The sequence below is a fragment of the Lampetra planeri genome, unplaced genomic scaffold (genome assembly GCF_965212315.1).
Source record: "Lampetra planeri unplaced genomic scaffold, kcLamPlan1.2.h2 scaffold_1688, whole genome shotgun sequence".
Taxonomy (NCBI): domain Eukaryota; kingdom Metazoa; phylum Chordata; class Hyperoartia; order Petromyzontiformes; family Petromyzontidae; genus Lampetra; species Lampetra planeri.
In genome coordinates this window covers 1,059-24,793 of record NW_027614422.1, presented here as the reverse complement: position 1 = coordinate 24,793, position 23,735 = coordinate 1,059, and the positions used below count along the sequence as shown (strand labels likewise).

The window sequence follows — 23,735 nt, the reverse complement described above, 5'->3', positions numbered from 1 at the left end:
ACAGTATTATTCGTCTCTGCCGCATTGTACATGAGCCAAGCATGTTATATGAGAGGTTCCTTCAGTTTGTGTGCTCATATATTGAAGCAGCCAGGCTGAGCATGTCAAATGAAATGATATGACTTAATGAACACTTTGAACACTCACTCTCATCTTTCAGGTTCAGGGGAAGAACATTTTCAGTTCATATACAATTTTCATTAAAGTTGCAATCTTCATACAGTTCCTCATCCACCTCTGCTTCTCTGTTAAAGCAGGCATTTTCGTTGAATGGTGTTTCTAAGCATGGATTGCTTGGTTTGCTGCCAAACCCTTGCTAAGAACCTGGTACCTGCTTTGATTTTGGCCTAATCGGTGAACATCTCAGTACATATTTGAATTAATAAAGTGTCAGTCTTTTGTTTAAAAAGTCCACTTGCTGATATACATGAGGCCTGGTTGGGGTGGTTTGTTGGAGGTTTATTGGGACGGTACAGATGAAAGTTTGAGACTTTGAAGATAAATTCCACATTGTTAAAAAAAATGCTTGTTGGGGAAAAAAATGCTCTAGTGCAATCAAGAATTGTTTCTGCCTTTGTAATTGAGTATGTTTCAGCAGAATTTCTTTCCACTGGATAATCCCACTTTGGCACAGTTTTTTTGTATGCCAGGCATTCTGTTTCAGCATTGTTGCCAGCGCATCCCAAAGTCTCTGACCTATATTTTTTCTGCCGCATGCATAATATTTCCATGAAAGACGTTTAAATAATTGTTAGGAAGCTTGATGTGTTGGTCAGTATATGAAAATATATTCCTAAACCGTTAATGTTGGCAGCAACAATTAAGGCATGCTTCCCTCAGCACTATGCTTCTTATTCTGCTTCATGTATTTTGTAGCTGTCTGGAGGATGTGCTTTTTCTGATTCCAGGATAATAATCCAGCAGTTTGTGATTTAGCCAGCTAGAGTAACCACGCCCCTGACATACCAGCTATCACTAACGTTTGCATTCTCAGGATTGCTTGGGGAAACAACCTCTCTTCCTCTCACTTGAAAACTTCTTTTGTTCTACGTCTCCTGTATCCCCTGTGTTCTTAATGTTTTATCTTTTTAGCAGTTTGATTCATTAATTATTGGCAGCCTATTGGTATTTCACTTGAATTCTTCTCATTGCATAACTGCTCTTGTTCTGAAAGGAGCCGCCAGATGTGCTCAATAGACACAAATTACTCAACAAAAGGCCATGTGTTCCAGATTCCATCATCTCTGAGGACTAGAGACAAATACATTTTCACTATCACATGCAAATGGGATATGTGCATAAAGTGTGTACATACATTTGCTTTAAAAGACACAAATGTGCACTATAAGCTGTTTGAAACCAACGACTTTGTCGACTTGCATGCAAAGTAATATTTATTCAGGTTTTCCTTTGTTGATCATGTGTTTGGGGCCATTATGAACTAATAACATGCTTAAACTTGGATATCATAATGACTGTGTGATTTCATGTAGGTTTTCCTCTGCTTTGTTGTTGTTCAATAGGTTTTTGTCCGTGACTCTGTTGACAATATCTGATGTCTTTGTGTATTTGTTCTTTAGGTGGCTAACCTGGCATGTTCAATCTCAAACAACGAGGAGGGAGTGAAGCTGGTCAGGATGGCAGCATCTCAACTGGAGACTCTTTGCCCTCAGGTGCTGTGCTTTTTTTCACCAAACCTTCACCAAGTCTACTGACATTGTACAAATTATGTTTGACCCTCAGCGCCACCAACAGTGGTTTGCATCCATTGTCACTTGTTCTTATTCTGCATTTGTGCCAAGAGCACAAAGACCTCAATGGAGCTTTTCCCTGTAGTGATTTAATCAAAATAGTATTGATAGAAATATTACAAAAAAACAATATGACTTTGTTATGGTCACCATCCTCGAATGTTTGGATCTATGAGAACACTTACTTATGCATACCAGCCTCAGTGCATAGTGACTTTTATTGTAGAGTTCTCTAGAAGTCTTCAGTATGTGTTCAGTAAAGTTGAAATGCAGTAACTGAAAGTGTAATGATGATTACCATATGATGGGTTTCACAGTCTTAAAAAAGCGTTTAGTGCCTCCTTGTGCTTTTTGAATGGTGTCATTGTCCTCCCACTTTTACACTAATTTACTCAGGTTTTCCCTCAAATTTCACCTCAAAGTGGACAAAGAGAAACAGAACAATCTCTTCATAGTAATCATACTAATTACCACTCCTTATTCTGCACCTCTGAGTCTTCCACATTGCTGTCATTGCTCTTTTTAATCTCATCTAATGAGCGCCATTCATCCTGAGCTTTGATATTCACAGATGTTTCTTTCCCCAAAACAAGCAGCTATTAGTTTTATTTCTTTGCAACACCCTGTCTGTAATCACTCCCAGGAAGGAATCCGCCTCATGCTGCTCCCAACATTGGATTGGGAGATTGGGGTTGCCTTGCGCAATCAACCTATGCTAATGTTGTGTCTGAGGGCGATGCTGTAATGGAGCTTTAATGGCTGTAATTGGGTGATTACAGGTGATTAATGCAGCGTTGGCCCTTGCTGCCAAGCCCAACAGTAAGGTGGCCCAGGACAATATGGATTTGTTCAAGGAGCAGTGGGAGAAGCAGGTCCGTGTCCTCACTGATGCTGTCGATGACATAACATCCATTGATGACTTCCTTTGTGTGTCCGGTGAGTGGTATTCTTTACCTAATACAGTCAGGTTGGCATGTGTGTTAAATACAACGATGGTTTGTTGAGAATGCCCTCAGAACACCCACACCGTGACTGACATCTTTCACCTCCAGCCAAGGACAATCTGTAATTTATACAATGGAAATGAGTTTTTTTACAGAGCCTCCAATAATAAGCAGTCTGAGAATATATCCTCAGCCCCTTCTGTCTTTGTGCCTCCCAGTGGCCCTTTTAATGCCATAACTGTGCACTGTGCAAACACAGCATGAGGGATCTCCTCCCTGTTTTTTTTTTTTTTTACCTTATTAATTACTGGCACATGCTCCATGTTTGTGATAGAAGTGTATTAAATGTATTAAGTGTTTTACATGCACTAATATTCACTGGTTCCTCTTCACAGAGAACCATATTCTCGAGGACGTGAATAAGTGTGTCATAGCACTGCAGGAGAAAGATGTCGATGGTTTAGATCGGACTGCTGGGGCTATCCGAGGCCGAGCTGCGAGAGTTGTCCATGTGGTCACTTCTGAAATGGACAATTATGAACCTGGAGTCTACACAGAGAAGGTGTTGGAGGCCACCAAGCTCCTTACTGACACAGGTACCAGACACATCCCAATATTCCTTACAAAAAATGTTTGCTTCTGCCCACTAGTTAGTAGTTCTCCCAGTTATATTGTAGTATATCCGCTAATTTCATAACCGACTGAATTGGACATTTGCACAAAAAAGCTGATGCTGACATGTCCACTCACTAGTCAGATATCTACTCTCACAAGGCTTTTTATGATAAACAAATTTGCTGGAATATTGAGCCACTCCCTTATCACACATACAATACAGAGACATGGATAAACATCCACTACATCCCAGCTGATGCTAATCTGATCAATAAGCGATGTAGGCCAGCCCTGACAATCTTAATTCAAAGTCTGCCATAAAAAGTGTTTGTGTCCATGTCTGTCGTATATAATGATCAGCCATTATTTCAGCATTGTGTTTGCCTCCATTGCACACAAGCTAACAAGATGACAGAATTATGTGTGGCCTATTGAGAAGGCAGTGCTTGTTTGAGGGCAGGCTTATTAAAAAATAATGATATTTAAGATGAAGTTCAAGTCGTAGTTGTGCTGTGAATGGGAGAACTGGGGAGCTGTGAAGACACAGACCCCCAAAATACTATGACCATCCTCAAACTGGACAGAGAGATGGTGAAAGAAAAAGAATTGGAACTTAATTAAAGACTTTTGCATATACTGCTATCTGTATGAAACAAGGAATAGTAAGCGCATTAAGACTTAAATGACATCCCTTTGAATGTCCAGCTAAACCCTAAATGCTAAAATGATGAGCTGGAGAGCCTCTTGCAATGGGTCAAAATACATAGACTCTGGCAGCTTTGTGGAAAACATGTCAGATCAGTTCCCTAAAGCAGCTTGTTCCCTATTTCACCATTGTTGCTTTCTGGTCACATATAACCAGGAAGCAACAGAATAAAATTTGATGAATTTAAATTTAAACATCAATTGTAATTCACTATAAGCACTCTTGAATAGTAAATAAATGAGAAGGCCAGGACACAACATTTAGAAAGAATTAGTATTTGATATTGAATTGGTATTTGATAACCTACAGTTTTATGTAAATGGTTTAGAAGTTGTTTTTTTCCACTAAATTCTGTTCCTGTGTGTTCTTTTAGGTTTTTTGGAAATGTATTTGTTCTCACTGTGCTATTTTGGAGTGATTCTTTCTAAATGTTGTGTCCCGGCCTTCTCATCCCTCCCTCCCTCAGTCATGCCACGGTTCACAGAGCAAAATTGAGTCTGCAGTGGAGGCCTTGAGTGCAAACCCCTCGCAGCCTGTGGATGGAGAATGAGTTCATCGACGCCTCTCGTCTGGTATATGATGGCATTCGCGACATTCGCAAAGCTGTCCCTCATGATCAGAGTGAGTTGGACTTCTTGTTTTGCATATGTAATATACTGTCAAATCTTGGACATACAAATAATAATGCTTACAAATTCAGTTTTTATTTTCGTGTTTTAAAGGCATTTCTTTCCTGTAATCACAATAAGAAGCTCAAATACCTGCACATTTCATGTAAATGACAAAAACAGAGGAGCAGCACACAACACTCAAACTTTGGTATGGTGGTGTGTGTCTAAACATGGCTCTCTGCACCAGATTGGTGGTCGTAAATAGTATGTGAGAAAACCATATTTACGTGCGGTCCTGGAAGCCAGTGATTAACTTTTCTCAGGCAAGAGCCGACCTAATTGTGCAGAATTGCAATCTAATGTAACAACACCCTTAGTTGTCTGTAAGTCTGTGGGTTAATGATCTTTGCTTGAGTACTAATAACTGAAACAGATGGTAGTTGGTAAACCATTGAAGTGTTACTTAATTGACTAACAATGAGCTGACAACAAAGCCACTTTCCAGCTTTGTGCAAAAGTGAAGAAACAACGTAAAACTGCCATGTATCAAGAAATAAGTTCATATTTATGTAAACTGCTTCTCATGTGCAGCCAAAACTAATTATGTACTTGCTACATTTGTGTTCTGATTGGTTGTCTTATGCCCCCATTATTGTCCAGATTTTCATCTACGGAATTTTAATCATTGGTCCTGAAAGCATTTTTTATTTCAACTGGTGCTGCAAAAACCTCCACTTGGGTTCCCATTAATATTGCTGCTTCAGACAAAAATGAGACATGAATTATTGTGCGGTATTTGCATTATAATAAGCATCTGATTTAAGATGGAAGTTTTCATTAGCATTCTTTGGAATGCAAGCCAGAGAATGACATACATTTTCTGTCTGCCCCAATTCATCTGTCGTTATCCACAATAAAGCTGATATTACTCGGCCTGCGGGGCAGCCTGTATGCTATCATGGAGGAAAATAGTGTGTCGTTGTGCCTACATTTTAAACAGAAGTATCTATCAAAGGTTTGCTTACTTCGGCTGAATCTGTCACTCCCTGCAGTCACTTTAACACTTACAGGTTTGTAGTGCATATTTTTAGGGGAATTACTTAGCTTTTTAGTTGGGCGGATTACATTTCCGCAAGAACCTACACAGCTGTTTCTGTTTTAGTTGGGGATTGTAATGAGATCAGGCAAGTGTATGAAAACATTCATTATCACGAACAGCTTCCTTGGCTGAACTTGCCTGAAGTGGAACAGTTTACATAGAAAACGTAGCATGTCCAAAAAAATAACTATTTGAAGCCAGCTGTGTTAAGAGCACACTCATGCACAGTGTGTATGTAGGTTCTTGTCTTCACATGTGTGCAAGGACAATCTCCAACTGTCTTCCCATCAACCCTCACGTGTCTACTGCACAGTGACCTTCTCTTAAATCAGAGTAGACAAGAATATGGTTGGGGTCTCCAAAGAGAGACTTTAAGTCTTTAACCTCTGTAAGTGTTGCACAGACAGCTTAAGCTAAACGTCCCTTAGATTTTTGACAGGTGGACAGAGCCCTCTCCCCACCTACAGTGACATCAGACAGTATGCCTTCCAGATATCAAACCGTCTCTGAGCCAGGCAGCTACTGAGAGCGGCATACAGGGGGGCAGCTGTCACTTCCTTATGATTTGTGCTGTGTCACAGCCCAAGGTGATTTTGTCTTTTGTCCTTAAAAATCATCTGGACTCAGAGGCTCGGAGCTGATTCCCTGAAACTGAATACCGATGCAGGAATTTACTGTCGGGCTTTGCTGCCAGAGTCTATAGCATTGGACAAAAAATATGAGCTTCGCCTCAGGCCTGTTTTCATGATACCGTCTCTTGGCTATGGATCTTCAGATAACATCTGGTCATGCATGCCTCAGAGAGATGGAGTTGTATATTTCAGCCACCAAGATACCGGACATCACAGAGTTTAAATATTGATTCATGTACTTTGACACAGTATATGAAACAGTTTGATTCATTATGTGCTGTTTGGAATCCTCTCTACTGTTCCATTGGGCCAAATTCAGGCAGCTCTGATAATCACAGGTTATCGGTGGCACAGACCACAGTCGGTGAAACCTCTGCCCCACTGAACACCTTTGTCTCGGTTTGAAGAAATGCCCGTGACTTTACCACTGAAACCTTACCACTGTTGCCCTGAGAACAAGTGTATTTCTACATTCCATAAAACAGAGTAAGGTTGTTCGGAGACCTTCAGCTATTTTTAGATGTGGCGGCTCCAAATGCATTACTGAAGGTAGGTATTGAGACAGCTGGATAAGCACAAGTAGCGGCACAGGGGTGATAATGCATTTTTATCTGTCCACATCATCTTACTTGTTCCTGCATCACCACCAAATACATTTTTCAGAAAGACAGTATTCTCTCTTGAGCATGACCTGTTGAGATTGAAATGTGTTTCGATATTAATATCTGTGTTGAGAAGGTTGCTCACAGCTTGTTTTGCATTCAAAGCTTGGGAGGATCCAGAGGACCCAGTGATGCAGTAGAATCATTTTAGAAGAGTACAACTTGAGCCTCCCCCTCCTTTCTAGTAGCGACAGATGGGACTCTTAAGTGTTTTGCTCCCAACATGTTTTATACCAGCTCGTACCTTCATTTTTCTGTCTCAGAATGCACAGGCAGCACATTACGCTTGATTTAGAAATTCATTTAGAGTTTACAGTTTCTTGTACCAAGTTACGAGGAAAGCAGACGCTGCCCTGCCTGAAAATCTTGTTGGTAGAAGCAGGTTATTTTTTATTCATCCTCAAAGGCTGTACTAATCCAGTTACTATGAATGAGTGCATCTCACTCGATATAATCAGTACCGTATTGCAGTTACATTCAACTGATACACACGTACTGTTTGTATTTCATTCTCTTCTGCACTCTGTGAATGACAGTAAACACTGACTGGAATGCTGTTATCAAACTGTAACATTTGACTTTTGAATCAAAGATTCCTCTGTTGACCTTCCTTTGCCCTTTCTTGTACTATGCCCTTGCAGACTCCAGAGGAGTTGGATGACTCTGACTTTGAGACCGAGGACTTTGATGTTCGCAGCAGGACTAGCGTGCAGACAGAGGATGATCAGCTTATTGCTGGCCAGAGTGCACGGGTGAGTATTCAGCATCTGCTCATAGCTTTAAACAGACATCCACAGTCTTGACTCTGACCTCTCTTGATTTAAACAGTCAAAATATGCTCTGCAAATGCCTTGAAGTCTTCTGTTGTCTTCTGTCATACTGTCAAAGGAATGGAAAACAATGTGACAAGAAAAACACAAATGCATTTCATAATACCACAGTGCATAGCCTGAAGACCACTTTTATTTTCCATTATATCTTTATGTATTCAATTTCATGCAGATGGGCATTCATTCACTGTGCGAAGTGAAAGTTGCTCATGCTTTCTTGTCTCGGGCATCATTCTCGTTTCATTTACAATCCCATCTCATACCTCCTTTCCTGTTAATGGGTAATATGACATTTACTTGGCTGCATCTTAGCTAATGTAACCAAAGTTAAAAAAAAAAAGCATTAAATGAGTCATCATCCATCATTCATAGATACACATACATAGGTAAAGATCATAGGTCTATTGGCAGACTCAGGTAGACACTGGACAAGGGAGGCTTCTGTGTTTTCTCTGTCCATGGCACAATGGCTGAGATCTGTCCGCCAGTTGTGGCTTGGTGCTAAAATCTGTAATGTTAGAACTATCCTGCGTGCTGTTCCATGGTATTTATTCAGGAAAGGCTATGTAGTAAATAAAGGCCAGACTCACAACATGCACTGCCCTTCCAGTATATGTACTTTGCAGAGGTAGACAGCTGTCAAAATGAGTCCTCCAGTGAAAACACAAAGTGTAATTTCTTGGTTTTACTGAAGAATCCTTGCATTGAGTTTGTGTAAAAGTGAAACATCACAAAAATAAAAAAAAAACCTAACATACACACATACATATCCATTAAGATAAATATCACACTATATCACAGAATTTTAACATAAATACAGCAGTACCATGCTAAATGAAAATGACCGTCAGTCAATTGTGCACAGAGCTACTAGCTAGCATAATGTGACTTATAAACATACATTTCAAATATTATATTCCTCTAGATAAACTAAAATCTTCGTATTAATATTCTCAGTTACGGACAAATCGTCTCTTAGTCACAAGCGTAGAAAAATTAGCTTCAGCAGCAACATGAGCTTCATGGCTCACTCTCTGTGCTCGTTCCGTAGCAGGTATACCAAGCTACCAGACACGCAAAGTCTCAAAGATGCGCCAACAAAAAACAGAATGCCCACTCTGACATAAATTCAAAATTCTGATGCACCCTCTGACAAGCGACAGATAATTAAAATAATTAACACCTTTTTAAATGACCCATTTAACCCATGAATTTGACACAAAGGCGGCACAAAGCATTTCAGTCAAAGTGAATCTGGAAACACAGAGCAGGAGGCCAACCGAGGCACTGAAAAAAATAAGTTGATACTGAGATCTCTTTTGTGTGGAAATGTATCTACCTCAGAAAAGGTATTTGGAAACACTTAAAATTTACATTGTGATTATTGACAGACTGATTCACATTCAACTTAAGACATGTCAAACGTCAGCACACCCCAGGAATTCAGAGGTTCAGAGGTGTAGTGATCATCTTCAGAGTGGACAGAGGTGCTGAAGTCTGTACATTGAAAATGATACTGGAGAGAATATCACTGAGCTTCTCTATTTTTTGTTTACCAAACGGCCTCTTATTGTGGTAAATCCATTTTAGGTCTGACAGGAAATTGTCTCTGCATCCATGTACAAGGGGAAAATGTTAAGCGAAAACATCCTGGAGACAAAGAAATGGCCTCCGTAACAGTGTGTCGAGGTCTAGTGTGTTAACCCTTCATGATTTCTATTTTCCCCGCTTTAGGCTATCATGGCCCAGTTGCCACAGGAACAGAAGGCAAAAATTGCAGAACAGGTTGCTAGCTTCCAGGAGGAGAAGAGCAAGCTGGATGCTGAGGTATCCAAGTGGGATGATAGCGGCAATGACATCATTGTTTTGGCCAAGCAGATGTGCATGATCATGATGGAGATGACAGACTTCACCAGGTGAGTTTGGACTTGTCTTTAACGTGTCTTTCCGCACCTTTAAATGATGCCTATGATTGGTGTGAAAATCTCTGTTTTTGCTTTTGCTCTCGTAAGTCTCAGGGCTAATAAGCATATGCCATCTTAATGTCTTTTAGCATTAATATTCAAGAGTTGTACAATTCAAGCAAAAGGCCCTCAAGACTGAATGTTTAAGTTAAGCCTCTGTCAAATATAATCACCCAGCAAACCCTCATTTGTTTTCTAGCGTTTGCCATATCAGTGCAATGCACCAGTGAAACACTATTGTTCATGCATCGGTGCTCTCTCTATTTTCTTAAACGAGATCTAATTCCCAGCTCTGTATATTTATTCGTGTATTCCACTGGGAGATCTACATTTGAAAAAAAATGAATTAATAAATAAATCTCGTAAGTGGCATCCCTTATGTAGACCCTCTACATATTGTACATGTGTACTCTTGAAGTTCCTGTTTCTTTAGGCCACCTTCCCTAAAAGCCCCCTCTGACTGGCCCTGTTGAAGTACAAACAGGCAATGTCTCTGTGGTACATGAGCATATATTAGGTTCCATTAAAGCAAAACTAAACATCTATTAGCAGTGCATCAAATCTCCCTAAAGGTGACAAGTTCAGTTGAAGGAGCACAATCTCATCAGGGTGCTCCTCTCACACACACTCATCAAATGGGCCAGGTTTAGGTTTACACTTTGTTTCATGTTTCAATATGACACAAGCAGTTCTTTTCAGTCTATTTCAATTAAGCCAAATCACAGAGAATACAATTACTTATATACTTTAGAATGTGGTTCTATTTATATTTTTCTAGTAAAAGTGGTGCGATGTCTCTCTTCACCTCCAGGAATAAGTGTGTGTACATTTGAATGGGGGATGTGAGGTTACATTAACCAACTGTATTTATAAGATTTTTAAGTGTATTACTCAGAGGACATCTTGTGCCTTACTGAGTCACATCTGTGATGATAAATGCACAGCTCATCCTCATCTGTAGAAGGGTCAGAAAACCTTTCTCCATGGCTTAAGAATGGCAACCTGATCTCATCTCACATGCCATGCTTCATTAGTGACCTCAGTTTGGTGAGAACTGGTGATACTGCACAGCAGGTATTTGTTTACTTCTAAATACATGCATCTGGTAGCTTGGGCTCATTGCAAATCTTCAACCTTAACAGTCAATATTAATAATAATAATAATAATAGCATAATAATGTTACATACACTACATTTTTCAATCTAAGCTGATTTGGTCAAGTACTGAAGATTGACTGGAAATATTGCTGAAACAGGATTTCATCATCACTTTATTGGGATCAAATATGTATTATGCTGGCAAAAAGAGGTAGGGTTCATTTTTTACATTCCATTCCATACAGAGTTCGTCATCTGGAACATATATCTAGTATTATGTCTTTCCCATTTGCATGCAGTTGTATCTCATAGAAGGTCAGCAGCTCGCTAATTCAGCCTCCACCCAAATTATTGCCCCTTCAACCTTGAGATGGCACAAAGCCTTGCCAAGGTTAATGCGCTGTGAGGTAATTGATCTCCACCTCTCCTGACAAATCTGCAAAGAGTGAGAGTGATTCGTTGACTCCTGAATCACTTATAGCTGTATGCTAGCGTTCATGAATAAACCATTTGCGGCTTGCAAACATGCTACATATTTGGGAGCCACCTTTAGTAACGCTCTGTGTTGTGCCAAGCTTTGTGAATGTGGCTTACCCACATCTGAAGAGATGCTGCTATCACCAGCTGTGCTTTCTTCTGGCCCTCATTGATACACAAACTCTCCACAGACCTCCTGGGTGGCTGTGGCTCAGGAGGTAGACAGAAAATGGAAGGTTCCTTGTTTGAGTCCCTCCTCAGTCCATGTTGAAGTCTCCTTGAACACGACACTGAACCCCAAATTGCTCCCGATGCTGCATGCGTGTGTCGAATGCCGTCATGAGTGCCGTCAAAGAAGAAAAGTGCCATAAATATGTAGCCGTTTACCATTTATTTATGAAAATCATACCCATTTGTCAGGAATTGTTTTCAGCCCCTGTGACCTCCTTGGTGCTTGGCCACAGCAGATGAGCAGAAAATGTACAAGAATTTTCTAGTAGCCAGTAATTTCTTAGTCATGAAGAACATCCTTGATTATAAAAGAACACGTGGTTGTTCAATTTATGCATGATAATGTGTTTTCTTTTTTTAGTGGCACTAAGCATTAGTGCCACACACACACACACACACACACACACACACACACACACACACACACACACACACGTTCCTTCTTTTTACCCAGAAGCCATCACAATGCCCCCATCTCTGTCTCCAGGGGTTGACTTGTCCCTGGAGAGATTCCAGTCTGTGCTGTGACACATGGCCCCGTACACAGGGAATGAGAGTTACTTTGCAGCAGAACAGCAGAGGGAGAGCAAGAGAGGGGAAGGGGTGAGATTGGAGGGTAGGAAAGAGGAAGTGCGAGTACAGAACACTAAATTCCATCTGCTATGGGTTGGATGGCTCATTTTTTAGCCTAGAGAGCAGCTTTGAATCCAATTTGTGCTTCTTGCCAACTGTGTCCCAGAGTCTCTTGTGGGGGCAGAAACACGGCAAATGGTTTGGAGTTTGAGATCAGGGCCCGGCTGACCCGTGTACAGTCTTGCTTCGCTGAGCTCTTGTTGTGTCAAGGATCAACAGATAACAGAAGGAAATGCCCGAGTTTGGATAGAATTGGACTGTCGTCTGCTTCATCTCATCTGTGCGTGTGCACGCTCCTCTTTCATTTGTCCTGCTACTGGAAACACTGACTTGGCAAAAGCCAACAACTATAAAGCAGCCTTTTATTTATTGTTCTTGTCTTCTAATAAACCCCACTTTGTTGCTTAAGGGAAGGTGGCCAGATTGATTAAAGGAGTGAATATGTGTTAAAATAGAACATACCTGGCACTGGTGACAGCTATAGTGTGATAGGACACCACACATATATTTTGTGTCTCAAATGCTAAACCAACAGAAGCCTATAGAACAGATGCTCCCTGCTTCTAAACAGTTGATGAATGAGATGGCTCATTGTCATTGGCTCTGGAGAGTGAAGGCTGTGTCAGCATTTCATGGGTTATAAATGTTCTGACTGAACAATATGGCGCCTGAGTTTGTCGATGATTTGTCAGGGATTATCTGTGCTGTGTATTCCTGTGGTGGCTGCCTGCCATTAAGTCACGTTATCCTAGCCATACTTGCCTCTAACAGGAAAACAGCCCTTCTGATTGAAATGGCGCTCCTGTATATTGAACGTATCGCTGACAGATTTTTGCACTTTTTCCTCCCACAGGGGGAAAGGACCACTGAAGAATACGTCGGATGTCATCAGCGCTGCCAAGAAAATTGCAGAGGCAGGATCAAGAATGGACAAGCTGGGCCGCACCATCGCTGACAATGTAAGTTGTTAATGATCCACCCTCTCAAGACCTACACCTTTGTGACCTAATCTGTAATTAGAGTAGTTGCAAAATTGAGCTGATATATATGCAGAACTGCAGTAACACAAAGACACAAACTTTCCCTCACAGAAAAAATGGTGTTTTTCCCCCTAAAGCTCAAAACAGCTTTATTCCAGCTCCCTGTAGTATGTAATAGTGTGTCCATAGAAGCTGGCTTATGGGTCATGACTGCTTTTGTGGGCACACAGGAAAATAAGGCACATTACGTACAGGACTGCAGGATGTTTATATGAAAGCTCAGACTCTGGTGCACAAACTGTTACAGCAGGAATTGAAGCTTGTGTGCTACATGCTGTGTCTGTGCTCACTGGAACAAACTATTTATTTTTTTGTCCTTTGGAAATTTATGATTGTGGTCAAATCCAGGTGAAAAATTCAGGCTTTAGAGTCCTTTGAGTGTTAACTGCCATGATTTGTGTCATCCATGAGACACCCCCCACCAGTCATTATCAATTTCTTTCTGTTTCAATCACTCCCTCCCTCTCCTCTGTCCCCTGTCCCTTGGCCCACTCCCCAACTCCCGATTCCATCATCTCACCATTCCCCGATGCAAGAGATTATAGTCCTTGACATTGGGAATCACACATTCAATTATCCATGGCCTCATATTTTACTTAAATACTTGCACTGTATGACTCCACTGAGAGACGCTGTGAGGATTTTTCATATATTCATGTGCCATCTCTTAGTCACAGGCGTATTTCCTCTGCGTCTGCAATATGTATACATTCTGTCATTAAATCACGGTTTTTATCTTTGCTACAAGAAATGCTTGTCAGATTGAGGTCTTCACTGGTGCAGACGTTGCCTCAGTGGATGAGCTGTACCCTCTGTGGGCTTCTTGTACTTCTAATCAAGAACACACAGTCACTAAGAAGGCAAACACTCTTCAGACATTTGCTGTGATATTTCAGCTGTTATAACATTGAAAGCTTTGTTAGTCTTGCTTTTACTGCTTACTTTGTTTACAGCTACGCATACTACACTGGCAAAACGTAACAGCATAATATCTCTTGTTGATTAATGTTATCATTTAGATTTGATGCTTCGGCTTTCACCTGCAGGGTCCTATAAAGGTGCTTTTCCACTTTTGTCTTATAATTACGAGATATAGTTATAGACTAAGGCAGCTGTGCATCATATAATGGTGCTGGCTATAGAACATTCTCAATAAATTAAACAATACCACTAGAAGAGTGTAAGAATATATTAGGCGCATTTGTCCCATTGCTGCAAAAGGCGTTTCAGTCATGACGACAAATACTAGTGGCATCTTCATTCAGCTTTCAGCAGAGATCTTTTCCTTGCAGTCAAATGTAACGGTATGTTAACCCTGAGGAGACAACAATCCTGATAATTTATTTAAGGTGCCTAAGACTCTTAATGTTACAGGCATACATCTATCACACAGCAAAAGTCTTACCTGCGCTGACCTAATTGCATCATAATAGGGAATAAGCTGTTCTGGAAAGTGACTTCTTCTGCCTCACTACCACTTTTGAAGATGCTTATTCACTTTAATGAAAACAGCGTTATCCCCCACAGAAAACAGATGGGCGTGTGTGTGTGTGTGTGTGTGTGTGTGTGTGTGTGTGTGTGTACAAACTCCCGGCAGGCATGTTTATGGATGTTTTATATTTTTATTCTACCATCCAAACTATTTGAAGGCTCTCTTCTGTTACTGTACATTGTATCTTTAAACTGCTTTCCACATGCTATTTTACAAATATAGGAGTCAGTGACTGAAACGTTCGCCAAGAGCATGGACACCTCCAGCCTCCGAACACATCCAGCTGTCTCTCACAGCCTTTCTTTCTTAACCGACACCAATACTCTAGCAGGCCAGGGAACACTCTCCCACATCCACTAGCGCTACTGAGGATAGACATGTGGTTGAGAGGAGGTGTGATGGAGAGATGGGAGAAGAAGAAAGAAGGGGCAATTTATTTGTGTGGAGAGGAACATCCCTCTTGAGAAATGAATCCATTAAGAGGTGCTTTGCCCTTTAATTAGCAGAATAATATCCAGGTGGCAGTTTCTATACACACACACGCGCACATACATATATTTTATCTAGGTGGTTTATATTTAGAAACATTTTATTAACAATGAAACCAGTCGGTTTAGCAGCTGTGGCGATCTGCATCTTCCAGCAGCAACGGTTAAGTGACTCAAGAAGATGCACTGACACAGGAGCAAAAGCAAGGGCGGGGATGCTCATTAAACTCAGCATCTTAATCACGTGTGCTTCTCAGAGGACAGATGAGGTTGAACATCTCAAACATCAGCAGATGGTCCTCCACTGACAGCACCACTTCTTACACCTCATTCTCTTGTACAGGACTGCAGTGTCTTTCTTGATGTGTGTGTCGTGTTCAGTGACCAGGTGCTGGTAGTTGTGGTCGGGTTTGGGTTTTCTGGAAAAAAAAATGTTAAATGTGTGTAATAGATCCTTATTAAAGTTTTAAGAAATGAGTGCAGTGCAGAGATGAGCTTCAGGAATTAGGTCAGTGCCATACAAAGGTCTGCACTGCAGTTTATTAAGAATTTATGACCCTCCTCTGCAGGGCATCTCTGAATTCTATGTAAGTTGGCTGGTAAACAAATAATGCTATGTAATTGAGATTTATAATGCAAATGTGTTAGCTACTGTGTAGCCTATAAATAACTTCTTCTTGTCTGCTGGCCACAGAAACAGATGCACACATTTGGACCCATAAAATGAAGCTTGCATATTTAGGGAACGGGCATGTGCTTGTTGTTTGTGCGTATGTTGTGCAAGCCTTATTCTCATGATGTATACTGACAGACATAGTGTACTTTTCCAATTTGCATTCAATCAGCAGATTTATAGTGATCCATGGGCTCTGTTGCTGGTCAGAGTCTAATCCCAACTCTGGCTCTGGACGCTTAACAGCAGACAGGCTTGTAAATTACCTTCTGCAGCGGACCAGCAAAATTACCCAGAGAGCCCACAAATTCTCAGCTCAGCAGTTCAAGGGTCATCTCATAGCAAGCTACTGTTAAGCTCAAGTCAGAGGAGTTCACCTAATTTGTTGGTCAGATTTATCAGGTTACTAATTGATTGTGTTAATGGCATTCAGTATTATGGTCAATCCTGAGGGCCAGAGAGTAGAGTGAGGGTTGCCAGTGGTTTGGTGTATCATCATTTTAATTTCATTCAACATGCAATTGCAAGCAATAGATCGATCAAGATTAAAGTTTGAGAAATAAATAAAAAAAACAAAACAAAAAAAGTCTAAATTTGATCCTGTGTTTGCATTTGCTGAATCAGCAGTCTTTGCTGTCAGCGCTGCTTACGCTACATACACTTAAATTACGCTATATACACTTAAATTAATGTCTAAAGTTGCACAGGGGTCACATCAGAGTGTGAGCACATTCGAGCTTGTTGCATCTTTGCAACTTTTAAGGTGTAATTACATTCCCTGAGTGTCTCCTCTTTGTTGAGCCACAAGTAATTATCCACAGCAGTCTTCCCCTCAGTCATACAAACGTGCCATTCTTGGACTCCCAGGAGGTGCATGATGAAATGTGCTCACCTGTAATAGGTCAGATTTGTTTTCTAGTTTTCAGACAAAACATCACAGTCTAGTTCAGAATCTGGTTCTTGTGTTTGTGGGTTTGTCTTTGTAGTGTCTGGAAAACAAAGTGATATGATGGTGGCGTATCAGATTGATGCGTTGTTTGTATGAAATGTATTTAGTGCTTGAAGTACCACTCAGTTCCTTTTAGTATGTATATTGAGACAAACCATTCCCATTTAACTCACAAAGTCACTACTTGTGACAATAACATATTCTGCTATATCTGACACTCCCCAACAGGTTGCTGGCAGCAGCACATTAGAATGCTGCCCTGTCAGTAAATATTGGAAATTGGCATTTCCTATGGGTAAAGCATCCTGAAATGTCAGTGAGGAGCAGCAGCACCACAGTGGCTCTGCTTCCTCTGCTCTCTTTAATGGAATGCAGTGAAACTGTTTGGCATTTCTAATGATGGGACCTGACCTTCTTGATCATTGCTATTACCATGGCTGTTACCCAACACGTGGGACAGTGAATCCTTTTGTTCAGCACCCGTCTTCACATTGCCTCATTTTCCACCCGTCTTATAAGTCCTTTTCTTAGAAAGCTGGGGGAAAAAAAAAAATACACAAAGTGCGACACAAAGTTATGTTAGCATTCATTAACTGTTGAGCATTGAACAAGTCCACTCAGACCCAACTTTGATTTTTCACCTTATTCATGTTAGAGGCCACTAGAAGTCGAGCTGCTGTGAACAATTAGTAGTTGTTTTTTCACTTTTAACCAACCATCCAAAGTAAGACAAAATATGAATTGTCAAGGCAATTTAAATAAATTTAACAGTTGCAGATTAAAAACCGACAGTTTTTAAATCTAATTGTTTTAGCTTTGTGGAAGACACCAAAGTCACCAAGAATCATTGGCATTTCCTGAAATGCTGCCTCATTTTGAAAAAACAGGTTTCCTATTATTTGCCTTGAAGAGACATGCCAAACTGTGATGAAGCCTCAAGTGGCCCACTTGCTACCGTCTCTCAATAGTCGCTGACCAAGCAAGGTTAACTGTCCCAGTCCATAACTGGACCACGCAACCGTTGTGGAAAATGTATGAGGCTCTTTCATCAGGCCTGGGGGGAGTTTTACAGCAGCACTCTGACAAGGCAGAAACAAATTACACTGATGGCCTCATAATGGTTAAAGTCACCAGTATGATGAAGGACCAAGTTCTGCTTAGTGGAATGGAAATAAATTGTTAAACTGCTTGTGTGCTCACTGTGTGTTGCCTGTTTGGATGTGTCCCACTTAGTACTGTATAATTCACTTGAATAGTGAGGCATGTCTGGATCTGATCTCAGTCCAACCTGCAGGTAGCTGTGTGCGTTCAACAAATACACCTCCATTGTATGTCCCATTTATTGTTTGTTTATTCTGTTAATAATTCATAGCATCAAGTGTGAAAACGGCAAGCTAAGTGGTGTCCTGGGGAAATGGGTATAAATCAGGTTTGTGGATGCATTGATGTAGCACAGCGAGGACAGAGAGTCATGCTATGTAGCCTTAGAAGCAGTCGTCACCTTGTGAGTGACTACCACAGAAGCTAATCACACGTGGCTTGTGTTTGCATTAACAAAACAATCCAGTGTGTTCATGTCGCTTCTCTTCACAACTTCTGTATTCACATGTCACAGTCAGAGAAGCCTTGCAGAGTTTCCTTAGTGCTGAGTGAAGCCAGCAGCTGAGCTGAGTACGAGCACAAGTGATGCTTTCACGGTGCCCTGCTCTCAGCCGTCTGAGTACGTCCCCAAGCCTTCATTAACATGGCGGCTGCATTCAGCCTCATCGCAGGTCTTTGCTTTTGCATGTGTGTGTTTTTGCACACAAACACTCACGTAGCCCCATCAACAACAGTTGAATCCTCCAGTCTATTCCCTTCTCCTCAGTTGGATTTATCTTATTCCCTTATTTACTCCTCCATGCAGTTTCCCCTCTGGCTCCCTCGTCATCTTTTTCCTCAGACAACTTATTTTTCTCTGGTCCTGCCCCCCCCCCCCCCCCCTTTTTTTTTTTTTTTCATTTTTAAACTTTCTCCCATTCCCATTTTCTCCACTCTCTTAGCTATGTGTTTGCCGTCCTCTGTATGATGATCCTCCCCTTCAGGGCTCTCCATCCCCTCATCTGCTCCATCGTACTTTTTCATATATAAAGCAGCTCCTTTGTTTCCCCCTCCTTCCTCCTTAGCCCATACTTGACTTAATCAGGGAGAGGATGTAGTGATAAGAGACTTTATTCATTTTATCCCTGACGTTACATCTGCAGCTCTCAATAATATATTCTTTCAACGTGTCCCTATTTAGATAGATATGAAGTCAAAGATCCAGATAGATAAGATAGAATGATACAGTTATTTAATAGCTTGACAGTGAAATGGTAACATTGAGCTCGTCTCACCACTGGCATTTATGCTCCATTCAAACGCTCTACGCTCGTCACAGATATGGACAGGCTCAGCAGGATTACTCATTGTAAGTCCTTGTGTGTTTGATGTCCAAAAATGTTTCCTCCTCCCACATGAAAGGTGGCATGCCTCTATATTCAGTATGGGCTAAAACATGGCTGCTCTCTTTTCCAGAGCACTGATCTTTAAATGATTGACTGCTCTAACCACTCTTTCAGTGTTTCTCTACACACATAATTAACAGCTGCCACAGGACTCCTCCCTCCGACAGCCAAGCACCTGAAAATACTGCAGGTATTTTCTTTGCCAAAAACAGCATCTATTGACAGGTATCATTAGTTGTGTAGGTGATGTGCAGACCTGCTGCTCACCCCTGATTGTCTGTAATAGTCATTCAAGCCGAGTTAGGTTTTAAAATATGATGTTCAGTCTCGCATCAGGGTGTTTACATGGCTGAATTGATGAGCCGCAGAGAAGAGTGCTGTGGCCTAATTACGTGTTGGCAGCAGGCTCTTTTCACAGACGACCAAAGGGATCATAAACGATGAGGTGAGATGAAATCATTCAGAAAAGATGTCTCATGGACTGCCACCTACCATAGGTTCGACGATGACTTTCTTCATCTTAATTAATTGGTTTGTGTCTTCTCAGTAGTACCCAGTCAATAGTGTGAAGGTGAACTGCAAAGACACATATTTTAACCTCAAATTGTTCCTCACAGAAAAGTCGTCTAATCCATTGCATGTTTCCTCTGAGAATGAATTTCATTTGCTTTTGCTATTAGTGTTTCCAAGCACAAGGACTTGATTTACACTTCACACCTCAAGTTGTTTGAAGTTGTCAGGAGGAAGAGCTTGAGTTGTGTTTTCACCTTCAGGAACCATATTTCTGATAGCTGGATGATGGCTGTGTTAAATTCTCAAACTTTTCTTGTGAGCAAGGCTGCATATTACGCTCTGAATAAAGTGCTCTTTCAGTCCAAATCCACATGTTGCGCCCACCCAAAAGTACTTGATGGAATAGTTTGCCTCCTAATTGATTGTGTATTTTGTTTGTGAGGAACCCTGTGAAGATGACTTGTCAGTCTAGCAGACAGGGGGCGTCCATTTGTCATCTTGGCGCTGAGCATGTCCCTAATGTGGGTGTCTCCCATACCTGTCATGCTGCCACAAACTCATCTTGATAAAGTGTGAGTTCACTGCATCATTGAAATAAAATAAATATTCAGACTGAGCAATGCCTGGAAATAACTGAAGTGGAAAAAAGTGATTCATGGTACCACCTGCCAGCAGGCACACGCAAACCTGTGGATGCTTATACACCAAAAGATTTAGATTTCTGACAAACCGGCTCGAGATATGACAAAGGAGAGAGTTGGGTTAAATTGCTTGCATTTTTTTTTTTACCAAATAAACAAAATCTGTGTATATTTAAGTGTGTGCTGTGGAGAGCAGCTGCATCAGTGGTGAAGAAAGTGTGTGGATGAAGAATTGTGTGAGCCAGAGAGATACGACTGGCCCATATCCATTTCTATATGACAGTCTGAATAGTCCAGAGGACATTTTCCCAAATCAAACCTGGACCACCTCTTTTATGGTTCAAAATCCCATATGTTTCGCAACGCGCTCTCGGTCTGAGCAGTCAGGTCGTGATTCATCTGACTTGTAGCTTAGTCGTCAGAATTTGGCGTTGTAGGCAAAGTTTGTCTGTTTGACATTGACATTAAAACTGACTCTGTGATGCCGCTCGTGTCATCACTCCCGGCTCAGTCTCCACATCCACATGTCCGAACAGACGTAGCAGACGATGCTCCACAAAAAGCCATTGTTAAAAACTGTTACGGTCTCTTTTGCCTAATTCTAATGCACACCAACTTACAGTTTTACCTCAGTAGCATCCTTGTTTACTTCTGTACATGTGCAACGTCTAGTTCACACTGTGGACAACCAGGAAAAAAAACTGGACTTGAACATTGTCATTTTATTGCATGAGAGAAGAACAGTAAAACACTGGCAAAAACTGGAGAAAACTGCTGGCGGCATGTCGTTCAAAGTTAAAATATTTTAACTTCTACTGTCTACCGCCACACAATTCACTAGCATGTGACGTAGTTTCAGTTTGCGATGCAATATTTAGAAAAAAAACTGGATATTAATGCCATGTATGTATGAAACGAAACAAAAAAAACCTGGCTGGAGATCATCAGTGGAAATCACTGTATGTGGACACGGAGGAGTCATAACATGTCTTTATTTCACAGTGCCCAGACTCAACATGCAAGCAGGACCTGCTCGCCTACCTACAGCGGATTGCCCTGTACTGCCACCAGCTCAACATCTGCAGCAAAGTCAAAGCTGAGGTTCAGAATCTGGGAGGAGAGCTGGTTGTCTCCGGGGTAGGTTGAACATCATTTTAATCATGGACACCAGGGGCACATGTATAATTTACCATATTCAATATGCTGGAGGCCTACAGAGTGGAAGAGGAGTTGAAATGGGACATGAAATGGCATTTGGAATTAGCCTTGGTCTTTGGGAAACTTTTTATCCAGAGGGCAGTAAGAATGGGAGGTTATATTTTGGGTTGAAATGTAGCAGACGCCTTAAAGAGAAGAGAGCAGAGCAGACCAGGTTTCCAACATTCGCAGAAAGGGCCTGGGACGTGAAGGGAAGGTGGAGACCCTTTCTTCCTCACGGATATGTTCAGTTTGTTTTGGTGAAAAATGATGTGTAACTGGAACTGAGATCTCCGTTGGGGACATTGAATATGGAGAAAAATTATTTAATCAAGAGAATGCGGCTTCATTTTGTGATTTGGTTGTGGAGAAGGTCTGACTCTCCAATAATTTCTGTGCTGGATATTGGTCGAACACACTGCCGGTGATCGGTATCAGTGGTAGAAGTGTGTGAACCCGTAGGCTAATGACTTCTCCAAGAGCTAACTGGAGCTGTGGTGCAGGTCTGATCTGCAACTACAGGACATGTTTGGTTGAGGTTATTGCTGCCAAACCAACATTTTCCACCCTGGGCTGTGAATGTTTGTGTTGTGTTCAATAAAAACATGAAAACTCATCATTTTTGTGCTGTATTAGTTTAAGCAGACTGTTTGTCTAGTGGTGTGACTTAGATGAATATCAGAACATAATTTGACTAATTTATGCAGAAATCCAATTCAACTGTAACTGTATATTTCTCCTTTGACCTTAAGTCGAAGAACTTTTGTCTTACTTGACAAAATCCTGTTTCAGCAGCAATTAGCCACTTCATTGCCAGTCAAATGAGTCAAGTTTAGTTTGCCTCCGTGTTCTAGAAATAATAATGAATGCCTCGGACCTGTCTGCGGGCGGCAGTGAGGTGCTGCTTTCAACACCTCCACTGACGTGTCACCAGCATCTCTGAGGCCACTAAATTGCTGGCATTAAATGAATGTGACCTTCTCTCTCTTTCTCAAATTCCTCACATCTGTTTCGAAGCCAGACAACTTGGAAAGGTTGTGGATGCAAACAGTAAAGTCTGTTTCCCCCCCGCCCCCTCCACGTCACTAACCTTTTCTCATTTTTCTTTCATGCCATCAGTTGGACAGCGCCATGTCCCTCATCCAGGCTGCAAAGAACCTGATGAACACGGTGGTGTCCACAGTGAAAGCCTCTTATGTCGCATCCACTAAGTACCAGAAGGTCAAAGGCATGGAGGCCCTTAATATGCCAGCCATTTCCTGGAGGATGAAAGCACCTGAGAAGAAGCCGCTGGTGAAAAGAGAGAAGCAGGATGACGGCCAAACAAACCGGGTCAAGAGATCATCTCACAAGAAACACATCAACCCTGTGCAGGCTCTCAGCGAGTTCAAAGCAATGGATAGTATTTAGATTTTTGTGCTTGTGATCCAGAGTTTCTACATAGATCAAGCTTGTCATTCTATCTTAAAGGTTTTAATGTGTTTAGAATCTTCTTTCATCTGCACATTGGCGGCTTGTGTCTGTTCCACTTGTGGCTCCAATCTTTCCTGTAAGATCTGGTTTGCAGCATTCTCTAGCATTAACGTTCTTGAGGTAAGACACTTCGAAGGGAATCCAATGGATGTAGGCATTTTTTCTTTCAGTCCACATGTTTCATTCATGGGACAACAGTAAGGTGTTTTCTAATTCCAAGAGACTTTGTATGCTAACCAGCTTCATAGTTGTACTGCGGGGGGCTCATATTGTTTGATTATAACATAATAAGTTGTTCAGGCAACACTGCAACTATGCAAAATCTCTGCTGCCTTATCTTAATTCCATTAATAATTAGATTATTTGGATGTGTGTGGTCCTGCCGTATGGAACCAAAGTCACTGTATATTTCCATTTGGACCTGGATAGTGGTGAATTTAATAACACTCAGTTACGCTGCTGGTTTTTGTTCTGTCATTTTCAGTCTCTTTCCATGTTGTTCAGCTGCACACACTACACGTAGTCAATCC

General features: G+C 41.3%; 1 protein-coding gene across 1 annotated transcript; it reads left to right on the top strand.

Annotated features, from left to right (window-relative positions):
* Nucleotides 1-1,586: 1,586 nt before the first annotated feature.
* LOC144739754 (catenin alpha-1-like) lies at nucleotides 1,587-23,142 on the top strand. Its single transcript, XM_078622656.1, is given in 12 exon segments — nucleotides 1,587-1,673; nucleotides 2,531-2,687; nucleotides 3,091-3,291; nucleotides 4,483-4,505; nucleotides 4,507-4,557; nucleotides 4,559-4,624; nucleotides 4,626-4,637; nucleotides 7,662-7,772; nucleotides 9,585-9,766; nucleotides 13,107-13,212; nucleotides 21,538-21,672; nucleotides 22,852-23,142. Coding segments are annotated over 12 exon segments (1,371 nt in total). The 5' UTR covers nucleotides 1,587-1,637.
* Nucleotides 23,143-23,735: the final 593 nt, after the last annotated feature.